The sequence below is a fragment of the Chiloscyllium punctatum genome, chromosome 32 (genome assembly GCF_047496795.1).
Source record: "Chiloscyllium punctatum isolate Juve2018m chromosome 32, sChiPun1.3, whole genome shotgun sequence".
Lineage (NCBI taxonomy): Eukaryota > Metazoa > Chordata > Chondrichthyes > Orectolobiformes > Hemiscylliidae > Chiloscyllium > Chiloscyllium punctatum.
Genome location: NC_092770.1, coordinates 65,555,620 through 65,579,374, shown reverse-complemented (window position 1 = coordinate 65,579,374; position 23,755 = coordinate 65,555,620). Strand labels below are relative to the sequence as shown.

General features: G+C 43.6%; 1 protein-coding gene across 9 annotated transcripts in view; it reads right to left on the bottom strand.

Moving 5' to 3' along the window:
• Positions 1–23,755, bottom strand: part of cntn1b (contactin 1b) — a 750,295-nt gene that overhangs the window by 122,473 nt on the left and 604,067 nt on the right. For all 9 annotated transcript variants that reach the window (XM_072552560.1, XM_072552558.1, XM_072552559.1 and 6 more), the window contains one exon: positions 19,285–19,388. In XM_072552560.1, the coding sequence (XP_072408661.1) occupies positions 19,285–19,388 (104 nt within the window). The remainder of the gene's footprint in view (positions 1–19,284; positions 19,389–23,755) is intronic.

Genomic DNA, 23,755 nt, shown 5'->3' with positions numbered 1-23,755 from the left:
CGGTACTGTGGCAAGAACAGTAACCTGATTGGAGGAATTTCAACATGGAGTTCTGCGAAGAATGGGTATAAGTTTGGAAGGCAATAACACATTGCTGGAGAGGAAAGAGAGATAAGCTCCATGCCCCAAAGAGAGGGGGGAATCACAGACACAGGAGTCATGTCTGTGGCCCCAAAGAATCATCTGGAAGGTTACTGCTTGGCCCCTATGATTCCACATTGTTTACCCAAGTATCACTGACAAATGAGATATGCTGTCAAAGTCTTTCATCTTGCATGCTTCAGGACAGAATTGCAAGAATGCCAAATCTGCAATTTAGTCAACTTATCTGGTTCATAAAAAGATTTATTCAAAAGCTTGGCAGTTTACTGTCCTTTTGTGAATTCTTGATGGTAATCTCTCAAGTCTCAATCAGAGTCTACTTGCCAACCAATTTGTTGCCTCTTCTCATGCAGTAAATTGTTGTTCCTTTTAAGATTTGACTTTCTTGTGATTCTGCACTGATCAGTGCAGTACAAAAGGCTTCAACAGCATGTGTAGTAGGGAGATTAGTAAGTTCACCTACTGTTCCAAATGAAACACTCTAAGTTTGAACTAAACTGTACAACTATATAATTTCTTGCCAACATCACATTGGAATACAAATGGTATACCTTTCACACATTTTAAAGATAAACTACAACAAAATAATACTCACATCGAAAATATGTTGCATTATACATTGAAAGGTTCGCTTTATAGATTAAAGTCATTTGCTTGGTTGGGTTTTAATATAGTGTGTGATAATGGAACAAATGCTACTTGCTGAAGTGTAACAAAACATCTGAGCTGCTGTGAACTGTGGATTATAACAAAATGATGGTTCACATTTGAGTTGCTCTCTGGAACATGTTTCATCTGCTCTTTGTATCTTTGAAGCGGTGGAAATTGAGAATCATGCTGCATAGTAAAGTCTTCAAAACTGTGATCTCCTGAATTCCCCCAGGCTTCCCTTACACAGCCAGACGGTCTTCAGACTTCAACATACTCCTTTCATTACTCCTGGCTGATTTACTTTCTCTGCTCTTTGCAAACGCAGACTAAGTAAGCAGATGTGTATCCACTTTAGGAGTCGCTGCCTGGATGATGATTCCGACCTCTACCATCTTGAAGATGTGCTGAGGGGAGAAAACTGGCCATGACCTCGGGAGTGTGTGCTGGGATTTGTGTTCTGGGACCATGCAGAGCTCCAGACACAGCTCAGTCCCAAGGAATTCTCAAGGACACTGAGGCTTCCAGTGAACAATTACCTGGAACTTACCGAAAAACTCCCCATCCCTAAATTAGAATTGAAGAGTTACCTACAACTCACTTGGATAAAGATTGGCCAGGAAACCTTAACAGGATTCAAACTTGTCCAATTGACTGCCTCTCATTATCCGCCATCCCACCAGCAACAGCCCAAAAAAGCTCACTCTTTCCACTCCCCATGAATAAGACCCACCCTCCGCAAGGTTAGACAGGGTTTATTTTCAATGCAAGTAGCCTGGTGAACAAGGCAGGTGAGGTGAGCATACACATTAACACATGGCAGTATATCAGCATTGCTGTCAGTGAGGCATGGGTGAGGGGGGGCTGCTCAACACTGCAGAACTCAGGGGCTTCAGGTGAGGCAGAGAACGAGGGGGAAAAAGGAAGGGGTGTCAATATTTTGATCGGGGAACCAAGTAGAGCAGTAAGGAAGGATGACAGCTTCGAAGGCTCCTCAAATAAAGCTATACGGGTTGAACTTACAAATGCAAAAAGGAGCCATCACATTACTGGGGGTCTACTACAGGCCCCCAGACACAGCCAGAAAGAAATAAAGGAGTAGATATGTCAGCAAATTTCAGAAAAATGGAAAATTAACACAGGAGTGCTGGTGGAAGGATTTTAACATCTGCACATTAACTGGGGTAGTCACTGGGTGAAAGGTTTAGGAGGTGCAGAATTCTTAAAATGCATCCAGGAGAGCTGATTGAGTCAGTGCATAGAATGCTCAATGAGAGAGAGAGAGAGGTGATGGTCCTGGAGTTAATTTCAGGTCATGAAACGGGCAAGCAATTATATTATCAATGGCGGAGCATTGAGCAGACAATGATCATAGCTCTGTTAGATTCAAGACAAATGGAACAAGAATGGGCCTGAGAAATCCAAGTTCTAAACTGGGGGGGGAAGCCAATATGATTAAGATCAGATAAGAATTGGCCAGACTTGACAGGGAGCAGATACTTTTACCTCTGCATTCATCTGGCACCTTTCCTACAAAGTTGGGTGGAGTCAATCCACTGTCAGAAAAATGCAGATGGTTGGGCAAATGGTACTTTTGAATATTCAGATTAGTTCCCTGCCTGTGTGTGGCAGGAAGCCTGTCGAAAATCTTGTCACCATTAGTGACATTACCTGGCAAGGGAGCATGGTTGGGGAGCTCATCCTCATTGGCCATGATCCCTCCTGAAGCAGTCCAGCAAACCTCTGTCGAATGGCTCCATTAGCCTCAGCTGTTAAGTTGCTGAGGACAAAATGGAAGCATTTTTCTGCAGACTGAAGTGATTCACGACCTCCCAGCCCAACTGTTCATTTTGTGTTGCTGTGGCGTGTGTGGACCATGCATATATCGTTTATGGGCGAATGCACCCCACTTTGTAGTTATTTGAAAAATATTTTGTTCAGGCTTCAGGTGAGGCAGAGAACGAGGGGAAGAAGGAAGGGGTGTTAATATTTTGATTAGGGAGCCAATTAGAGCAGTAAGGAGGGATGACAGCTTCGAAGGCTCCTCAAATAAAGCTATATGGATTGAATTTACAAATGAAAAAAGGAGCTATCACATTGCTGGAAGTCTACTATGGCTTAGAAAGGGTGCACGCTGGGAAATTGTTTCTGTCAGGTGGGGATACTAGGACGTGTGGGCACAGCCTTAGAATTAGAGGGGTCAATTTAGAATGGAAATTAGGAGACATTTCTTCAGCCAGAGCATGGTGGGCCTGTGGAATTCATTGCTAGGAGTGCAGTGGAGATCGGGACGTTAAATGTCTTCAAGGCAGAGATGGATAAATTCTTAATCTTGCAAGGAATTAAGGGATACGGGGAGAGTTCTGTTAAGTGGAGTTGAAATACCCATCAGCCATGATTGAATGGTGGGGTGGACTCGATGGGCCGAATGACCTTACTTCCACTCCTATTTCTTATGGTCTTGCTAGATGCCCCTAGACACAGCCAGAAAGAAATAAAGGAGTAGATATGCCAGCAAATTTCAGAAAAGCAGAAAATTAATAGGGGAGTGCTGGTGGAGGGATTTCAACATCCGCAACATTAACTGGGGTAGTCACTGGGTGAAAGGCTTAGGAGGTGCTTTTGGTTGCACTTTAGTGCCACGCTCCTGACCTTTGGACACCTGGTGCGGAGGGGTGCGGGCACATCGGAATGATCTCCTCATGGGTCTGCTCCTTGGCTGGGTCTGGCTGGCTATAAACAGGTCTAGGCGGGAGGCCATGGAGGGGGTAGTCTCTATCGACTGCTGTCCTCTTCCGTGATTATGTTCGACTATGGGTGTCCTTGGATAGGGAGCACGCGGTGTCCACAAATACACTCAATGCATTTGGGGAGACATGGGCACCATTGGAAATACAATGTTTTATTTCCCCTCTCCAACTCCATTTTGATTTAATCACCTTCCCCTCTCCTCACCTTTGACAGTTTACACTGAGCTTCACAGGCTCTGCCTGTAAATTATTCAACTGGAAATTTAGATGATTTCCCACTGGTGGTAAATAGATAAAATAAAATACAGATGATTTGGTAATGGGAAAAAATGTTCAGTTGTGTAAAAGAATACTGCTGGATATAAAAATGAAAATGGATGTATTTTAATTGACAGTCTCTTGTGATGCAGTGCAGTGGTAATGCTCCTCAATCTGAGTCAGGAGGCCCAGGTTCAAAGCCTACCTGCTCCACAGATGTCTAATGACATCTCTGAACAGGCTGATTCGGAAATATCCTGAATATCATTTAAATCAGGGTGAGCTAAAAGGCATGGAGATCAAAAAGGTGGGCTTGAGAGAGCTAGATAGAGAGAGAGAGAGAGAGGCAAACACAAAGGAATATGTAACCAAGAAATAAACAAATAGAGTTTGATATTTGCGAGGATAGTTTTGAAAGTCATATTTGCTGTCAGATGCAGGATGCCTCCTCCACACATTGTGAGGCAGACCATGCCCTCTCATCACCGCAAACTTACTTCAGGTATTCACCTTCATGCCAAACTTGCATTCCACACCCAGCTTCTGCCAAATCTCAGCATCCTCCTCCACAATGCTAGCAGGCCATTAGACCTCTCCTTCAATGCTGCATAATCCTTCTCCCTCTGTCAGTATTGAGCAGACACCCCACTGCTGCGAGGCAGCCCTGGACCACTCTCAGAGCTCGTTCGAACCAAAAGCCACTCCCTGTTCAGGTAAAGCCACGTAAGTATTGTTCACCATCAGTTACTTGTGGCGGCACAGTGGCTCACAGTACCAGGGACCTGGGTTTGATTCCAGTCTCAGGTGACTGTCTGTGTGGAGTTTGCGCATTCTCCCCGTGTCTGCGTGGGTTCCTCCAGATGCTCCTTTCCTCCCACAGCCCAAAGATGTGCAGGTTAGGGTGAATTGGCCATGCTAAATTGCCCATAGTGTGAGGTGCATTAGTCAGAGGGAAATGGGTGTGGGTGGGTTACTCTTCGGAGGGTCAGTGTGCGCTTGTTGGGCTGAAGGGCCTGTTTCCACACTGTAGGGAATCTAATTTAAAAACAACCTGGTCAGTCTGATGTACATCTTGCTGAGCTTTTTAAAGTGATATAGAAAACCAATTCATGGCTGAATAAATAAATTCACCGAATCACAATCAGAAAAAAAAGGACAGTTCATTGGAATTGATACTTGAAACCCTGCTAAAAAATCCCAGAATATCATGCATGCATCATTAACTTATGCCGCCTTGATAGATCAACAAACCAGACATTGTTCTGTCTCAAATGACATAACATGAGCAGATCATGTGAGGTACCATGAATTGGTAGCATTTAGTAGAATTCAGAAGTACAGCAGAAAGACTAGATTTAAGACTAAGATGAAGGTCGCAGAATCCTCTGACAAGGTGGGGTTTCAGGTGGACTTCAGTCGTACCAGATCTCAGGCTCCTTTGCCGTCCAGATCAGAAATTCAATGTTGATGGGGAAAATGCACCATGGGTGGTCTTACTGTCTAATGCTTTGTGTACTGCTTTACCAGGAGGTGGAGCTGGTGGATGCCAACACCCACTCAAACGTCTTGCCAGTTGTGGATTATGTGCATCCTCACAGGAAGATCACTTGCCTAACGCACCACGGCCAACACAAGGCATGCAGTATCAGTTTCCGAATGGTCATCGACAACACAGCAGTTAAATGCCACGAGGAAAGTGGCAATAATAATTCATTTAAAGGGAGAAACAGAAGAATAATTGATCCTGATTCCTTCTTCATTACTCCCAGCAGCAAGACGTGTTTCTGAAAATCTTTGTCCCTGGGAAGATGGTCCAATTGTACCTAACAAGAGATGTTAAATATAGCAAAGGATTGGTTAGCTCTGTCAATCGCTTGCTGCTTATGCTGTTTGGAACACAAATTCACTTGTTTGGAAGCTTAAGTAAGTTGACACCTCATTTTTATGTATGGTCCAGGTATGCCCTCCTGCACTCTCCATTGAACCAGGGTTAATCCCCTGCCTTGTCAGTATTGGTTAAGTGGGAGATATGCTAAGCCACGAGGTTACAGATTGTGCTGGAGTACAATTCTGTTGCTGCTGATGGTCCACAGTGTTTCAGGGATGCTCAGTCTTGAGTAACGAGATCTTTTTGAAGTCTATCCCATTTGGCACAGTGATAGTGCCACACAATACGATGGAGGTTATTCTCAATGTGAAGGCAGGATTGCCTCTCTACAAGGACTGTGCAGTGGTCGCTTTTACTGACACTGTCATGGACAGATGTGTCTGCAACTGGCAGATGAGTGAGAATGTTTGTTTCTGGTTGTAGCTTTGCTCCCATCCAGTTGAGGAGCTTTGCTCTTTAGGACCTGACCAGCTCAATCAGTGGTGCTGCTGCCAAATCACTGTTGGTGATGAATATTGAGGTACCCCATCCAGAATACATATCGCCAGCTTGCCACCCTCAGTGATTCCTCAAAGTGATATTCAACATGGGGAAAAAGAGTGACTCATCAACTGAGGGAAATGCAGTAGGGTGTTTGTTGGCAGGAAGATTTCCTTGCTCTTGTTTGACCTGATGCCATGAGACTTCATGAGGTCCAGACCAATGTTGAGGACTTCCATGTCAGCATGCTCCTAACTGTATATCCCTGTGACCCTGCCATCTCTGCTGGGACAGGACATACCCACGGATAGCAATAGTGTGTCTGAGGCATTGTGTTTTAGGACAAATTCCATGAGTAAAGTTATTGTTGGACTAGTCTGTGAGAGGGCACTCACAATTTTGGCAGATATTCATCAGGAGGACTTGGCAAGGTTGACAGGGTTGTCTTTGCTATTGTCATTTCCGGTGCCTTAGTCAATGCCAGATTGTTTATTTGGCTTCATTCCTTCTTTGAGACTTGGGGATACTTTTGATAATTGAATGGTTTGCTCGGCCATTTCGGAAGGCTGCTAAGAGTCAAATGTATTGCTGTGGGTCTGGAGTCACACATGAGGCAAGCCATGACAGTTTTCTTCATTAAAGGAGATTAGTGAACGAGAGGTTTTTATAACAATCGTCAATATTTTCATGGTCATCATTAGACTTTAAAGACCAACAGCTATTTAATTCAAACCCGTGCTCGAGATCATTAGCTAGATTACAGTGACACCACTACACCACCGCCTCACCAACCCTCCCCACATGCACCTACTTCAGTGCCACTTGCATGCCTTGGTCAGGTTTGCTGGTGCTAGTCAGTGCAGCTATCTCACTTGGTGAGGTTTGCTGGCCCATCTTCACAACTTACATGGTTAGCATTTAACGACAACAAGCCAGACTGCATATGACTAAGATGTCTCCTGAGCTGATCGACATGGAAAGGTTTCATCTTTAATGCTGTCAGCTTTTGCACAAAGAACCACTTTGGTTATGAAGGAACCAAGTTGCTTTATATGACTGTACTTCCCAGAACTTGGAGAAAATGGCTACCCCTCAAGGTATACACCTCTTCACAGGGTTAGTGAAAAAAAATGTGCATCCCATTTTTGGCTATCACAACGATACCCATGAACAGAGTTCCAGCAGGCTGGACTGTTCATGGATATTCATTGCCTGCTATATTTTAATTCACTCTAACCCAGAATTACCTACCATCATTGCTGCAGAGGCATCTTTCACAGGGAGGAACGTTTCAGATACAGACAAATAGAAAGTGCAGACCATTTTACCATGCATTCTGTGCAGTGACAAAGACAGAATAATGCCAATCCTATCGCAGGATATGGAGTGATACAGAAAGAAACATTAGTTGCTACGTGGATTGTAAAGGATTGGTCTCCAATTCAAGATAGCGGCAACCCATTCTTACTGACACTCTTAGATTCGAAGGAGTTAACAGAAACAAGAACAATGATTCAGATGGAGAACGATAAGGATTTATACAAAAACAGAATGTGTTCCAGGAAATCAGCAGGGTAATCAGATGCTTTGTCCCATATTATTATTCGCTGAAGAGGTGGAAACCTTTACATCAGTTTCAGCCACAACACCATCAGCAACAACTTAGTGGGTGAATAAAAATAAAGCAAAATATTCTGCTTGGTGCCCAGGTCTTTCAAAGTCATTGGAAGATGTAGATTCAGAGAATCCCTACAGTGTGGAAGCAGGCCATTTGGCCCATTGTGTCTACACTGACCCTCTGAAGGACATCCCACCCAGACCCACCCCTCTACCCTATCCCTGCAACCCTGCATTTCCATGGCTAAGCCACCTAATCTATACATTTATGAAGATTATGGGTAATTTAGCATGGCCAATCCACCTCACCCGCACATATTTGGACTGTGGGAGGAAACCGGAGCACCCGGAGAAAATCCACGCAGACATGGGGAGAATGTGCAGACTCCACACAGAGAGTCAGCCGAGCAAGGAATCAAAGTCAGTTGCTGAGGTAGCAGTGCTAACCACTGAGCCACTGTACAGCTCAATATAATATCAAATTATGTTAGCTCCAGTACTTATCATCAAGAGACAAGACTGAGAACTCAGCTCCCTCTTCTCGTACATACACTCAAGCTACATCCACAAGCTTATGACTTAAAATCAATGACAGCTAAGAAAGGACTAGATGATCCAGTCAAATGTGAAACAACGACAATGTCACAAAGCATTAAACCGACCAGGCCTCCAACCAGACTGCCATCAACATCACTGAATTACATTTTCTCCATTTCCTTTCCATGGTTATTTCACAAGAGTTCTTAGCGGACTGATTACTTCTCCCACAGAATAGTTTCAAGTCAGCATGAGGTAGAAATGCTTCAAAACTGCCATCCAGTTTCCTGGATACTTTTATACCAGACAGAACAGAATTGCAATAAAATGGAAATTCTACAGTTAATGCAGCTACATAATTAACTGGCAACTGGCTTGTGACTGATGAGGACAAGGTCATTTCCTCAGCCCCTCTCTGCAGTTATGTTCTTTGCTAGCAAGCTTCATTTACACTAAGTGTACTTTTCAACTTATTTGGAAAGGTTGTGCCATTTCAACTCTTAATCACACTTTAAAGGTTAAATAGCACCATTGGTTTGTTCCTAGGCATGGGAATGTTCTCATAAAGTCTCCTGGAATCAGGTCTGCCTCATTTGGGTGCTGTCATTTATAATGCTGGCACAAGGAAGATATTCAAGTCAACTCCAGTCAGATCCGATGCAAGCCTCCTTTGATATTATCGATACAGGAAAATAATACAACAATTCTTTTTATTCAACACAATCCTCTTTCTATGATACCTGTTATCGCTATTATTTTATCAACGCACAATTAATACTCATCTTGCCATTATTGTTGTACAAACACAGGAAACTGAGCAAGATGCCAGGAACCTGCACTCAGATTCTCAGTGATGCTAAAGTGAAGCGGCTCCCAAGAGGGACAAGGAAAGTAATCAGATTTCTCTCACACCCCGTGCCTCTACTCTTCTCTTTCTCTCCCTCCCATTTTTAAAATGCGACTGAATTCATCTAACACAACTCTGACGCCTGGATCAGTGCAGAATCGGGCTTCCAGTAGATCAGACCAGCAGGCAGCAACCTGAGAGTAGATTGCCAGTAGAGGGGAGTTGGGCCAGGCAGCAAGTATTCATTCTGTGATGTTCTGGTACTCGGAGAAATCACACCCTCGATTCCATGTAACTCCACCTCATCATAGACTACATGAGCTTGTAGTTTGTGCTTGAGGTAAGTGGTCTGTCACATTCTTATTTAAGAACGTAAAGGTAAGATGATAAAGGCTAGGAGCAGGTCCCTCGAGTGTACTCCACCATTCAGTACGATCATGGCTGACCATATTGCCACCTCGACTCCACTCTCACTCCATTACACTTCAACTCGTTACTAATTCAAAGTCTTTCACTCTCCTCCTTAAACTTACTCAACGTCCCAGCATCCACCACACTCTGGCGTAGTGAATTCCACCACCCTTTGGATAGAAGTAATTTCTTCTCATCTCTGTTTTAAATCTGCTACCCTTTATCCGAAAACGATGACCGGAAATCAGAGGGGGTTCTGATTTCAAGTCCACCCCCTCAGTAGAGTCTTTGGGCCTTGTGGTATTATCGCTGTTAATCCAGAGACACAGGTAATGTCCTGGAACCCGGGTTTGAATCCTGCCATTGCAGATGGTGGAATTTGAATTTGATGAAGGACCTGATAATCATGAAGCTTTTTGTTGATTGATAGGAAAAACCCACCTGGTTTACTGATGTCCTTTTGGGAAGGAAACTGCTATCCTCATCTGGTCTGGTCTACACGTGACTCCAGACCCACAGCAATGTGGTTAACTCCTGACTGCCTTCTGGGCAATTAGGAATGGGCAGTAAACCCCGGCCTGGCCAGTGACGCCTTCATCCCATGAGTGAATAAAGAAAAGGTTCCACTGCACTAAAGGACAAAACTCAACGCCAACACTCCAGTGCCGTAATGATTTGGGGCTGCTGCTTTGGAAGTTCTATCTTGCAGATGAGATGCAAAACCAAAACCAAAACATTTCACGATAATATTTCAAAGAAGGGTGGGAATGTTCTACTGGCTGTCCTAGCTAACATTTATCCCAAAATCAACATCACAGAATACATTACAAGTTACGAAACAGCTACTGATGAACCTAACGGACCCTGTACCAACAACCAGCAAAACAAATGTCATTTACAAAATACCCTGCAAGGACAGCAACAAACACTACATCGGACAGACAGGCAGAAAAATAGCCAACAGGATACACGTGCACCAAGTAGCCACCAAAACACATGACCCACTATCACGAGTATCCTTACACACAGACGAAGAAGGACATCACTTTGACTGGGACAACACGTCCATCCTAGGACAGGTTAAACAGAGACATACACGGGAATTCCTAGAGGCCTGGCATTCAGACCAGAACTCCATCAATAAGCACGTTGATTTGGACCCCATTTACCAACCTCTGAGAAAAGAACTGGGAATAATATCACCCACCTCACAGACCAAGACACATCAACAGAAAGTGGGACAGAACACCAGCACTTCACCGGACACTCACTGATGATGTTACCAAGCATGGTGACAAAACTTCTGAGAAAAAAACCCACCAGCTCAGCGAGCAAACTTACAGCGTGAAAAGGACAAAACTGAGGTGCGAGGTGAATACTCTTTTTTGCTATCAAACCTTCAGCATACAGTCCACCCTTCCCTTGATTGCCAGCGAGCCTGTTATGTTAAAAGTCTGCCTGCTATGCTTGTTTGCTGATCATCCAGCCTGACATCCCGAGCTGCCTGTATAGCCAGGGCAGTCTTGCATAAGATGTGACTGCTGCTCTCTCTTGACACCCCCAACAATCAGTCTTACTCCTGCAGCAGTGGACAGCTATTTTCTCATGGCTCTGAGCAGCCACCATTTCAACAGTCCCCTCCAAAGGTTGCACTCACTGCAAAGAGATTACCAGCTGACTTCACGTGTAAAATATTTACAGGGCAAGTCATCTGAGTGAGCAGCAAATAACCCAGTTTTATTCCAGTCAAGTATTATAGTAAACTGCCAGCTGGGATTTCATGAAGTAGCATAGTCAACCAATTTTTGCTCTGGTTTTATGGAGAGGGTGTTCCCATTACAGGTGATAGAGTGCCACCAATAAAAATGATCATCGAGATCCAACTGCATATGTGCAGATTCACTTGGAACACAATGTTGCTATGCATGTATCTGCACTTGCCTGAAAAGATGTGAAATTTTCATCTTAAGTACAGGGATACACATCATTCTTGTCGGTCTGAAGTGTTCATATAAAAACCTCATCTTTTCCTTTCCCAATCTTTCCTGCATAACTTCTGGAAACATTAATCTGACAAATCTTCTGCTGTCAGAGCGAGCTCTGCTGCTGCTAAAAATAAACTGCTCATTCCTTCTTAGGCGTTAAGTCCAACATTGGAGGATTTGTTGGAAAGGAAGTTGAGGATCCAGCGTTTTTTTTCTGCCCATTTACCAACATTTAGACCATGCGTTTCTGCGCATGTGCATTTGTTGCTCCACCTAGTGGTGGTTTTGCTCATAAATGCAATCTTAGCTTTCTGCAAACAGTTAATAGTCACAGAGTCACAGGTTCATAAAGCACGGAAGCAGATTCAACCAATCCATGCCAAACATAATCCCAAACTCACCTGCCTGCTCTTGGCCTATATCCCTCCAAAATGAGCGGATAAGTTTGTTTTTGTGATATTTGAAGGATAAGTATTGGTCAGGACACTAGGCCAATCACTTGTTTTGCTTTGATGTGTATGAGCATTCATTTTAGAGTGAAGACAACACGCTGACACTGCAGATTCCTTCAGTTCTCTCCACCTTAAATGTCCTTCTCAACCTTTTCTTTTGCTAATTCTCTTGATTGGAACTGGAACCAACTGAGTTCAAGCAATGAAACACAGCAGATAGCTGAGACACATTCCCCTGAAGCACTTCTGCATCCAGAAAAATTGAAGTGCTCAGTTTGTTGAGAAGGGCATTACCAAATGGCCTAATGCACCAGCAGTGTGAAATGCAGTGTACAGTACACTGGCTCAGTAATGCCATCAATGTTGCCTTTTGTATATCCATTCAGCTGCGAAAGACTCTTTCTCTGCCATCAGAGGGAAAACCCGGTTCACAGTAGAAAAGAATATATGCAATATGATGCCCCAAAAATGAGTTGAAGATCCATGTGCTATCTGTGTATTCCATAAACAAACTTCATTCTCCTTTTAATGTGAAGCGAATGAAACAATAGATTTACTGGCTTTGAGTATAGCCTCTTATCATTTATTGTCAACTGCTTCTGATTTAAATCAGGGAATAAGCTGGATGATTCCACTTGATCTCTTGGCTCCTTAATTAAGTGGACTGATCAATAACTAGTTTTCTGCCCCTGGTGGCCAACCATCATTACCTACAGGAAAGTCAGTGGCTACTGCTTCAGGACAGACTTGGTCAGGCACTCAGAAGCCAGTGTTTCGGGACACATTGGTCCTTCTGGAACACCACCCCAACAACCATGCAGCTCTTCAGGACTGCAAAAGTAAAACAGAGAAAGTGGCCGAAAAATAAAAAGCGAGAGAGCGTAAGAAATAAAACATTCCTGGATTTTCCTGATCTGAGAAAGCCTGTTCCTGAGCTGACAGAAGATGTCAAGGAGAATAGAGTCAGGAACGCTGACTACAAGGTTAATGTCTACACTGTGCTGCCAGTATTACTAAATCAGGCATGCAAGCTCCTGTTCGGAAAACAAAACAGTCACATGTCTGCCTGCTCTGTGTAGAACACCATGGATCACTGGTCCCAACGCATAAATTTAATAATGCTCTTACACAACATACTATGTGGATGAAATCGTTACCTGCTGAATTTTCTAAAAATTCTTCCTTACGTTATGGGTGTTGTCGCATGCCCAACATTTATTGTCCATCCCTGTTCAGGAGGGAGTTCCGAGATTTTTACCCAGCAATGATATGTACAGAATGGTGTGTGACTTGGAGGAGAATTAGGAGGTAGTGGTGTTTTCATGTGCTTGCTTTGATTTGTCCTGCTGCACAGTGACAAATATGTGTTTGAAATGCACTTTTTATTGGGAAATGCTTAGATTATTAGAACCTAATTCTTGGAACTCAAGAAAGCGCCATACCGCTCAGTGTGTTTGCAGAAACTCACAATTGATTTATGAAGAGGAAGTTCTTCAAGATGTTTCACACAAGTATGTTGGGCCAAATGAGCTCCTCCTTGGACAAGTGCAGGGCAATTTTGAAAACAGGCCCAATTTGGAAGTAGCTGAGAGGGTCAACAAGGATAAAAGCTATTGATCTTCCAATCATGGATTTCCAAAAAGGCATCTCATGATGTGGCCCAGAGCAGGCTTGCCAATAAAGCTGAATCTCATGGAGCACAGATATATCGTTGGCGGAGTGACAGGAGTAGAGAGCAGTGAAGAACAGTTTTCCTTTGGTCTGGAGGAAGGAATAAACTGGGGTTCCCAGATGTCAGAATGAGCACCGCTCCTTTTTTTCAACAGATATTGTTGGCCAAGATTCAGGTATGGAGAGCACAATTTCAAACCATGCAGATTGCACAGAGCATTGAAGTATTGTGGACAATGAGGAGGGTCGACATCAAGAGGACATTATGACCCATTGTATTTTAAAAAATTATTTTGTCTTCAAATTATATCTCCTTTGTATTTGCTAATGCAACCCTTAGCTTTTAGTTAACTTTGAGAGAAATAATAAATATAGAAAGCACAATTTCCAGTAAGGTAGATTGAATTGCAATAGTGGTGAATATACAGGTTCTCCACTTAGTCATGTACTTGATCAGCCGAGCTGTTGTGACAATATAAATTGGTTTTGTTGGATATACTGGATATATACACACACGCATGTGTGCACACACAGACACACACACAGAAGGTGGCTGAGACACTTGGCCATGTGTGAATGGTTTCTTTCTGCCTTGTCAAGATTCAGAAATCATAACCATTGCTGCCATCCAGCTGAGATAGGTTTTACAGAGAAGATAATATGACTACATTGGTGTGACCCTGGATAACTACATTGGTGTGATCCTGGATGACTACATAGGGGTGAACGTCACTGCTGAAGATCCATCCAAATATTTGTTTGTACATGTCTTTGATGGACACATACTTTCTTGTCACCACCACGCTTAACCCAGCCAATTGAGGAACAAAGTGCAGGACCATAGTGAAACATATCAACAAAACAAAGCTATAAACAAACAAAGAGAAGCCTAATCAGATATTAAGTGACGGAAGACAACAGGGAGAAGGATAGATTGACAGGAGCAAGAATTCCATAAGGTTATGAGAAAGATGATATGCCAATTTCAACAGAATATGTTTTGAGAACTCAAGAAAAACAAATTGGGTGAGTTCAGTGGAGCACAGACTGGAGCTGAACATCAACAAAACCATGAGAAATTAAGAATGTCTCCAATATTAAGACAGATCTGAGGTCAGGTTCGATCATCTTTCAGAGAACAATCTGTCCTTGTCTCCATTCCAGGAATATGTGGGAATTGTCAGTAAGTACCCTGACATACAGAGATGAGTAAAGGAAAAATGATCAAAAGACAATGTAGTCTGCCATTTGTCATGCTGGTGGTCGTATGATAGAATGGGAGCATTATTCAGGTCTTAGATGAATTTGGGCTACATGTAATTGCTATGGAAGAATGGGTGTAGGGTGGTAAGGAGGTGGGTTCATCTTCAGAGATTGACATCCCTGATTATTAGTTTAGATCTAATATTGTCCTCATCCAACAGTACTCAAGCAACATCTTTTCAATGATACGAGTGAAGACCCTGACCCTTATATGGTGCAATCTATCATGGCAGACAATCACGAGAACGGAGTCTTTGACTTGAGAATGCTGACTTTAAAAAGTCTTGTCTTAAGAAGTACACAGTAACAGTTACTGAACTTGTGGATCTTGGAAAGGAGCCAGTTCCTTTTTAACATCTATGTTTCCAAATGGTGGTGCTCACCAAAGAGTGGTCAAGAAAGCGGCGAAGTACTGTTCTGGTGAATTTCTCAATTGATTACACAAACAGATAAGGCATCTGCAACAGAAATCAGCATTTTTCCTGCTGTTTCTATTTTATAAAGCTGTTCACAGGTTGAAACAGTTAAAAGTAAAGTCACATTGCCTTTCTAGCCCTGACCTACTACAGTGCACCATGAAACAGACAAAATTAGCAATATCTGCCAAAAGTCGTATCAGGATACTCTGGCAAATGCGAATTTGGAAATATAAAAAGGCAAGGGAAAAAAAACTCTTGTTATAATGGAGTCACTTAATACAAACCTCATGTGGTGACTAACATTTCACTCTGTCCTGCCAGAAGCTCCTTTGTAAGCATCAGAGGAATGTGCATCTTGATAAGATGACCGTCTCAGCCTCTCCTCCAATAAAAGCAAACCTGTAGATTCTGCCAAGTATTTGAAAGAAAAACATTGAACCACAAAAATGGCCAATGGATTCACAATGATTTACCGGAAGCCGGACATCGTCTCTGAGGGCTGGCCACTAAATAAGTATAATTTTCCCTCAAGTGCAGTGAAAACTCCACAATAAGGATAATGTACTCTCTGGTCGATCACAGGAATTGGCTGATTATCAACAGTCTCCAGATTTTGTTCTTGTCCATAAAACAAGTCAATGCCCGAGGCATGGGAATTAAAACAAGAACAGCACAAGGAACAAAAGAAACATTATGTAGTTCTATTCTGCAAGACAAGAATAAGAAACATAACCAACAAAGAAGCTGTGCAATTAGGTGATGTCTAACTGGAGGCTTTGTCCTCTGACCATCAGGACAGAAAGAAAGGTTTACATTTAAATAATGTTGCACTATATCGGTGAGAAATTTCAAAGTGCTTCACAGATAACAAATTACAAATAACTTGAATTGCAGTGATTCCGTTTTATAGGCATTCCTAATGGTTACTTTATGCAAAGTAAGATCCAAACAATGAGAAGCAGGACCATTTGACTTCACTTTGATGGTTCAGAGAGAGATATGGAAAGCTCCTCACTGCCCTTTTGAAACAATTCAATTTTTGCCCTTAGCATTTACCTGAACCATATGGAAAAGGTGGATGGGATGTCATAAAAATAACTGGAAGTAGGGACATGAGTCAGGGAATCCGAGTCCACTTTATTGAGCTGAAGGACCAAAGGAAATTGCTAATGCTTCACAGAGCTGAGCTACAAAGACTGAGCAAAGGATGGTGACTTGAGATGAAATAGTTTTGAGGTTTCCTCTCCAGGAAGTAAGACGTTGACACATGAAGAGCTACTTGGCTTATACTTCCAGGTTTCAAGTACGTAATTCATCAGCAGCAGGTAAATCAGTTGAGTTTTTTTTTAAATAACTGAAATACTTCCAGCTAATGCTATATTCTCTTCATTAGGTCCACTTGGATTAAATTCCCCAATTCAGCAGAGTGGCAGTTTTGCAACAAATTGGCCATCACATATGATGAGCATGGGGTTTGAACCTACAGCCTGACTCAGGAATACCAACTGAGCACAACTGCCACTTTGGTGCTCTGATAAAAATAATTCCCACTAGACTGACGTGGGCACATGGTATAGAGTGATACTCCCAATTTGCGCTCAGGTGTACTGTTCTATTGTAGGTATGATAATTATGCAGATGTATAAAATATAGAAGCAGAATTAGGCCATTTGGCCATCAAGTCTTCTCCATCGATCATGGCTGTAAGGTTTCTCAACCCCATACCTCTGCCAACATCTCATAACCCTTGACTCTCTAGTTATTCAAGAGCCTGTTTATCACTGTCTTAAAAAACACTCATTGATTTGGCCTCCACAGCCTTCTGTGGCAATAGGTTTCAATTGCTGAAGAAATTCCTCTTCATCTCCATTCTAAAGGGTTGTCCCTTCACTCTGGGGCTGTTTCCTTGGGTCCTAGACTCTCCTGCCAGTGGAAACATTTTCTCCATATCTACTGTATGCAGGCCTTTCCATATTCTGTAAGTTTCAATCAGACACCCCCCTCATCCTTCTAAACTTCACCAAGTACGGATCCAGAATCCTCAACCGCTCCTCATGTGACAAGCCCTTCATCTCTGGGATCATTCTTGTAAACCTCCTCTGGACCCCTTCCAAAACCAGCACATCCTTCCTTAGATATGGGGCCTAAAGCTGCTCACAATGTTGCAAATGTGGTCTGACCACAGCCTTATACAGCATCAGCAGTACATTCTGTGTTGTATTCTAATTAATGTTAATATTGATTTGGCTTTCCTAACTGCTAAATGAAACTTAACTTGTTTCAGAGAAACCTGAATTAGGACTCCTAAGTCCTCGTTCCTTCTGATTTCCAAAGCCTGCCTCCACTTAGAAAACAGTCTACACTTCTGTCCTTCCTACCACAGTACATAACCTCATACTTTCCCATTTGGCATTCCATCTGGCACCTCTTTGCCCACTCTCCTAGCCTGTCAAAATCCTTCTGCATCTCCCTGCTTCCTCAACACTATCCATTCCTCCACCAATCTTTGTGTCTTCTGCAAAATTGGCAACAATGGCCTCAGTTCCTTCGTCCAGATTGTTAATGTATAACGTGAATAGTTGTGGTCCCAATACTGACCCCTGTGAAATTCGACTAGTCACCGGCTGCCATCCTGGCAAAGACCCCTTTATGCCCGTTCTCTGCCTTCTGCCAATCCCCTATCGATGCCTCTCCCTTGCCCCTAACACTATGGGCTCGTATCTTATTTACCAGCATCCTGTGGGGCGACTTGTCAAAGGCTTTCTGGAAACCCAAACAGAACTTGTTCACTGGCTCTCTGCATCAAACTTGTTTGTTACCTCCTCAAAGAATTTTAACAGATTTGTCAGGCATGATCTCCCCTTGATGAAGCCGTGCTGACTCAGCCCTATTTCACTTCTAAGTATTCCATAATCTCACTTTTAACAATGGACTCTAAAATTTTACCAACAACTGTGATCAGACTCACTGTCTCTCAAATGAGATTGTAAATCCAGTTTGTGTCTGCTAATTCAAGTAGAGATAAAAGCTTGCATGGCATTATTTCAACCAACAGTAGGGGAGTTACTTCCCAGGCCCTGTGCAATATTTATGCGTCAAATCAACATCATTCAAAACAGATCATCTGATCATTATCACGTTATTACTTGCTGGATCTTGCTGTGTAAAACTGGTTACCCCATTTCCTATATTACAACAGTGACGGCACTTCAAAAGTACTAGACTAGGGATGATGAAATTTAGTTCTGGAAAGTTCTGCTTGCTTTCTGTCTTTGTTAAAGTGCTGTTACCCTGGTCAAGGTGCCTCCCCAAGTGCTGTGTGCAAGGATATTCTAAAATTGTCCCAGCTAGTGAAGCAACAGCCAAACATACCCAGGCCGGGGTGGCACGTGACTTGAAAGGCATATAGGAGGTGATGGTGCTCCCACGCATTTGCTGCCCTTATCCTTCTGGGTGGTGAAGGTCGTGGATTTGAAAGGGCTTGCTGAGGAAGCTCTGGTGCGATGCTACAGTGCCACAGCAAATACTACACCCTACAACCATGATGTAGTGGCTGGGAGAAATGTTTAACATGGAGCACATGGCGCAGACCAAGCAGGTTGCTTGGCAAACTGCCCTTTCATAGATTCCATTGTCAAGTGCTTTATGAGTACAAGAGCTGAACAGATCATCTTGTGTTTATGAATGTAGTTAAACAAGCAAGAGGTCTGACCCCAGTCTATATGAAGCCTCTTGGCTGCCTGGTGTTTTTAGCCAAGGAGAGCATGGTTGATATTCAATGGATACAAGTGATGCAGTGATAACTTCATTGTTAATATACCCTACGCTAGAGTCAGGTAGTCCTGTTGTTGCAACTCCTTATTCAGTTGTTACTTTCATCTTCAGTTTAAACATAAATTACAGCATTGCATCTTTATACATAAATCTTAATCCCATGACAGCAGAGTGCAACTTACCTCGTAGCCTTCAACTGATGGTTCGGATACTGGTGACCATATCACTTCGATTTCAGAAGATGAGAGACTCCTGGCAGTCACTTGTGAAGGAGCTTCACTCGGCTCTAGAAACAGAATAAAATACTGGATGACTTTGCTGCAGTTAAAGAAGATTGCACATAACCATATCTTAGACTGACATGCCTTCAGTAGCAAACACAGACAGTGCTGGAGAAACACGGCAGGTCTGGCAGCATTGTGGAGAGAGGGGTAAAGCTAACATTTTAGACATGGATGCTTCAGAGTTCTTCCGCCTTTTCCTGGTGGGGCTTGTGCACACCATCTTGTCAGTAATCTTACTATTGAGTCACCCCTAACAGGACAACACTGACAGTGAACCGCAGAGTGTCTTCAAATGATAAATCATTCATATTCTTTTTGAAAGCTTACTCAGGTTAACTGAAATGAACTGTGGGCATAATGAAGATATGCAATGGGACTCTACTGGGAGAATATATGAAAACATTGCAAGGTTCGGTACCTAGTTTTATTCAGTGGCTTTCTACTCTACAAAGCAACGAATGGCAACTTCCCTAATGCTCCAGCCGCAGGGTCTTTTATAATTGATTAAATAACCTCCAAGGCAAGTATATCTCTCCTCAGATTCAAATGCCAAAACTGCTTCCAGGTGTGGTCACACTAAAGCCCTTTACAATTGTCAAAAGAGTTCCCTATTCCTATAACTCCAATAATCCTGCACTAAATGCCAGCATAGCATTTGCTTTCCGAAATGTGTGCATTACCTAAATGCAAACTTTCTGTTTTTATTGTACTAGGACACTCAAATCATCTGTGATTATCACCAGTGCAATGGTTTACACCTTTTACAACTTTTTTTTAGCCGATTCTTACCACCCAACTAAATGTCCTTACACTTTCTAACATTGTACTCTACCTGTTACCTTATTACCCATTCATTAATATCTTCATTTAGAGCCATGTGGTCTTCTCCTCTCAGCATCTGCTTTGTATTGTTAGCAAACTTAGATATCATTTCCTTGATTTTCATTTTTGTAAGTCACTAAGATACACTGTAGATAGCATTCAGTTCCATGAGAATTCTGTCCCGCTATCGCAACCTTTAAGAGACCTAAATCCTCAAACCTTTTGACAACACAATGAAGATTTTCTAAAAAAATCCAACATTATACTCTACTTCTTTAGTTTGATACAAGTTTTTAGCATGTCTTCTGAGTTTTTAATCCTCTCAGGAATTATATTTCTAAATGAATTATTTCTACAAATACTTATTCTTGCTGATATACCATTATATCTTTGAATCCGAATGCCCAGACTACCTTCATCAACTCATCCTTTAAACCTTATTACTTTCGTTTACGGTACGATTTTCAATTTTAAATACAATATTCCTAACCTCAATATGAAATTATATCATACCATAATTATGTACCCCATAAGAACCCAACAGCCCTCTCCCTCAGATTGCCAGCACCACAACAGTTTGTCAGCCATTTCAATTCAGTCCAGGTGACATCAAGTTACAACTGAAGGCACTGGAGACTGCAAAGGCTATAAGCTCTGACTCCACATTTCAGCAATAGCACTGAAGACTTGTACTCAATAATTAGATGCAGTGTCGAGAGTGTGGTGCTGGAATAGCACAGCAGGTCAGGCTTATGCCTGAAACGTCGATTCTCCTGCTCCTCAGATGTTGCCTGACCTGCTGTGCTTTTCCAGCACTACACTCTCTACTCTCATCTCCAGCATTTGCAGTCTGCACTTTCTCATAATTAGATGCAATCCCATTTGCAGTTCCTCACACATTGAAGAATCCGTACCCATGTACAGCAAGATTTGGACAATATCCAACCTTGAGATGATACGGGAAAGTCAAGTCCATCCCCCATCACGAAGGTCACCATGGACACCCAGTCCCTATACACCTCCATCCCCCATCACGAAGGTCACCATGGACATCCAGTCCCTATACACCTCCATCCCCCATCACAAAGGTCACCACGGATATCCAATCCCCATACACCTCCATCCCCCATCACGAAGGTCACCATGGAAATCCAGTCCCTGTACACCTCCATCCCCCATCACGAAGGTCACCATGGACATCCAGTACCTGTACACCTCCATCCCCCATCACGAAGGTCACCATGGACATCCAGTCCCTGTACACCTCCATCCCCCATCACGAAGGCCTCAAAGCCCTCCGCTTCTTCCTTTCCCGCCGACCCAACCAGTACCCTTCCACTGACACCCTCCTTCGACTGACTGAACTGGTCCTCACTCTGAACAACTTCTCTTTCCAATCCTTCCACTTCCTCCAAACCAAAGGAATAGCCATGGGCCCCAGCTATGCCTGCCTCTTCATCGAATATGTGGAACAGTCCATCTTCCGCAGCTACATTGGCACCACGCCCCACCTTTTCCTCCGCTACATCGATGACTGTATCAGCGCTACCTTATGCTCCCACGAGGAGGTTGAACAGTTCATCCACTTTACTAACACCTTCCACCCCAACCTCAAATTTACCTGGACCGTCTCAGACTCCCCCCTCCCCTTCCTAGACCTCTACATTTCTATCTCGGGCGACCAAATCAACACGGACATTTACTATAAACCGACAGACTCCCACAGCAACCTAGATTACACCTCCACCCACCCTGCCCCCAGTAAAAACGCCATCCCATATTCCCAATTCCTTCGCATCCGCCGCATCTGCTCCCAGGAGGACCAGTTCCAATACCGAACAACCCAGATGGCCTCCTTCTTCAAAGACCACAATTTCCCCTCAGACGTGGTTGACGATGCTCTCCACCGCATCTCCTCCACTTCCTGCTCCTCCACCCTTGAACCCCGCCCCTCCAATCGCCACCAGGACAGAATCCCAGTGGTCCTCACCTACTACCCCACCAACCTCCAGATACATTGTATCATCCTTCGTCATTTCTGCCACCTCCAAACAGACCCCACCACCAAGGATATATTTCCCTCCCCTCCCCTATCAGCGTTCCGGAAAGACTACTCCCTCCGTGACTCCCTCGTCAGGTCCACACCCCCCACCAACCCAACCTCCACTCCCAGCACCTTCCCCTGCAACCGCAAGAAATGCAAAACCTGCGCCCACACCTCCCCCCTCACTTCCCTCCAAGGCCCCAAGGGATCCTTCCATATCCGTCACAAATTCACCTGCACTCCACACACATCATTTACTGCATCCGCTGCACCCGATGTGGCCTCCTCTATATTGGGGAGACAGGCCACCTACTTGCAGAACGTTTCAGAGAACACCTCTGGGACACCCGCACCAACCAACCCAACCGCCCCGTGGCTGAACACTTTAACTCCCCCTCCCACTCCACCAGGACATGCAGGTCCTTGGCCTCCTCCATCGCCAGACCATGGCAACATGACGCCTGGAGGAAGAGTGCCTCATCTTCTGCCTAGGAACCCCCCAACCACAAGGGATGAATGCAGATTTCTCCAGCTTCCTCACTTCCCTTCCCCCCATCTTATCTCAGTCCCAACCCTCGGACTCAGCACTGCCTTCTTGACCTGCAATCTTCTTCCCGACCTCTCTGCCCCCACCCCCTTTCTGGCCTATCACCCTCACTTTATCCTCCTTCCACCTATCGCATTCCCAACGCCCCTCCCCCAAGTCCCTCCTCCCTATCTTTTATCTTAGCCCGCTTGGCACACCTTCCTCATTCCTGAAGAAGGGCTTATGCCCGAAACGTCGATTCTCCTGCTCCTTGGAAGCTGCCTGACCTGCTGCGCTTTTCCAGCAACACATTTTTCAGCTCTAATCTCCAGCATCTGCAGTCCTCACTTTCTCTTTACATACTACAGTGACCTCTTGAACAAGAGAGAATCTAATCATCTCCCATTAATATTCAATGGTGTTACCATCACTGAATGTCTCACTATCACTAAGCTGAGGGGTAAAACTTACCAGAAACTGAACTGGATGAACCATATAAATATGGTTACTACAAGAACAGGTCAGAGGCTTGGAATTCTGCGCCAAGTAATCCATCTTTAGATTCACCAAAGCCTTTCCTACACAGCTAAGAGTGTAATGTTCCAGTCAGACCCGAAGTTATAATGTTGCAGGCAGATACTCCATCTTGTCAAGTTCCTGGGTGAGGTGGGATGAACTGAGTTCCCTTCTTTATTCACTTACACTCTCAGTTGCTTGCATCAAAGTTAATTTGCAAAGGATCCCACCCTTGTGGGTATCTCTCTCCGAGACTACGTGAATTTACATTTTAAAATGGGCCAATTCAACCAGTCTTTCTTACATTAACAGAAGACTGAGTTTACTAGTTACTTAGCACAAGCAAAAATAATAACACAACACACATTTACATAGATTTGAAATGAGGAGGTGATGGCCTAGTGGCATTATTGTGAGACTGTTAATCCAGAGATCCAAGTAATGTCCTGGGAACCTGGGTT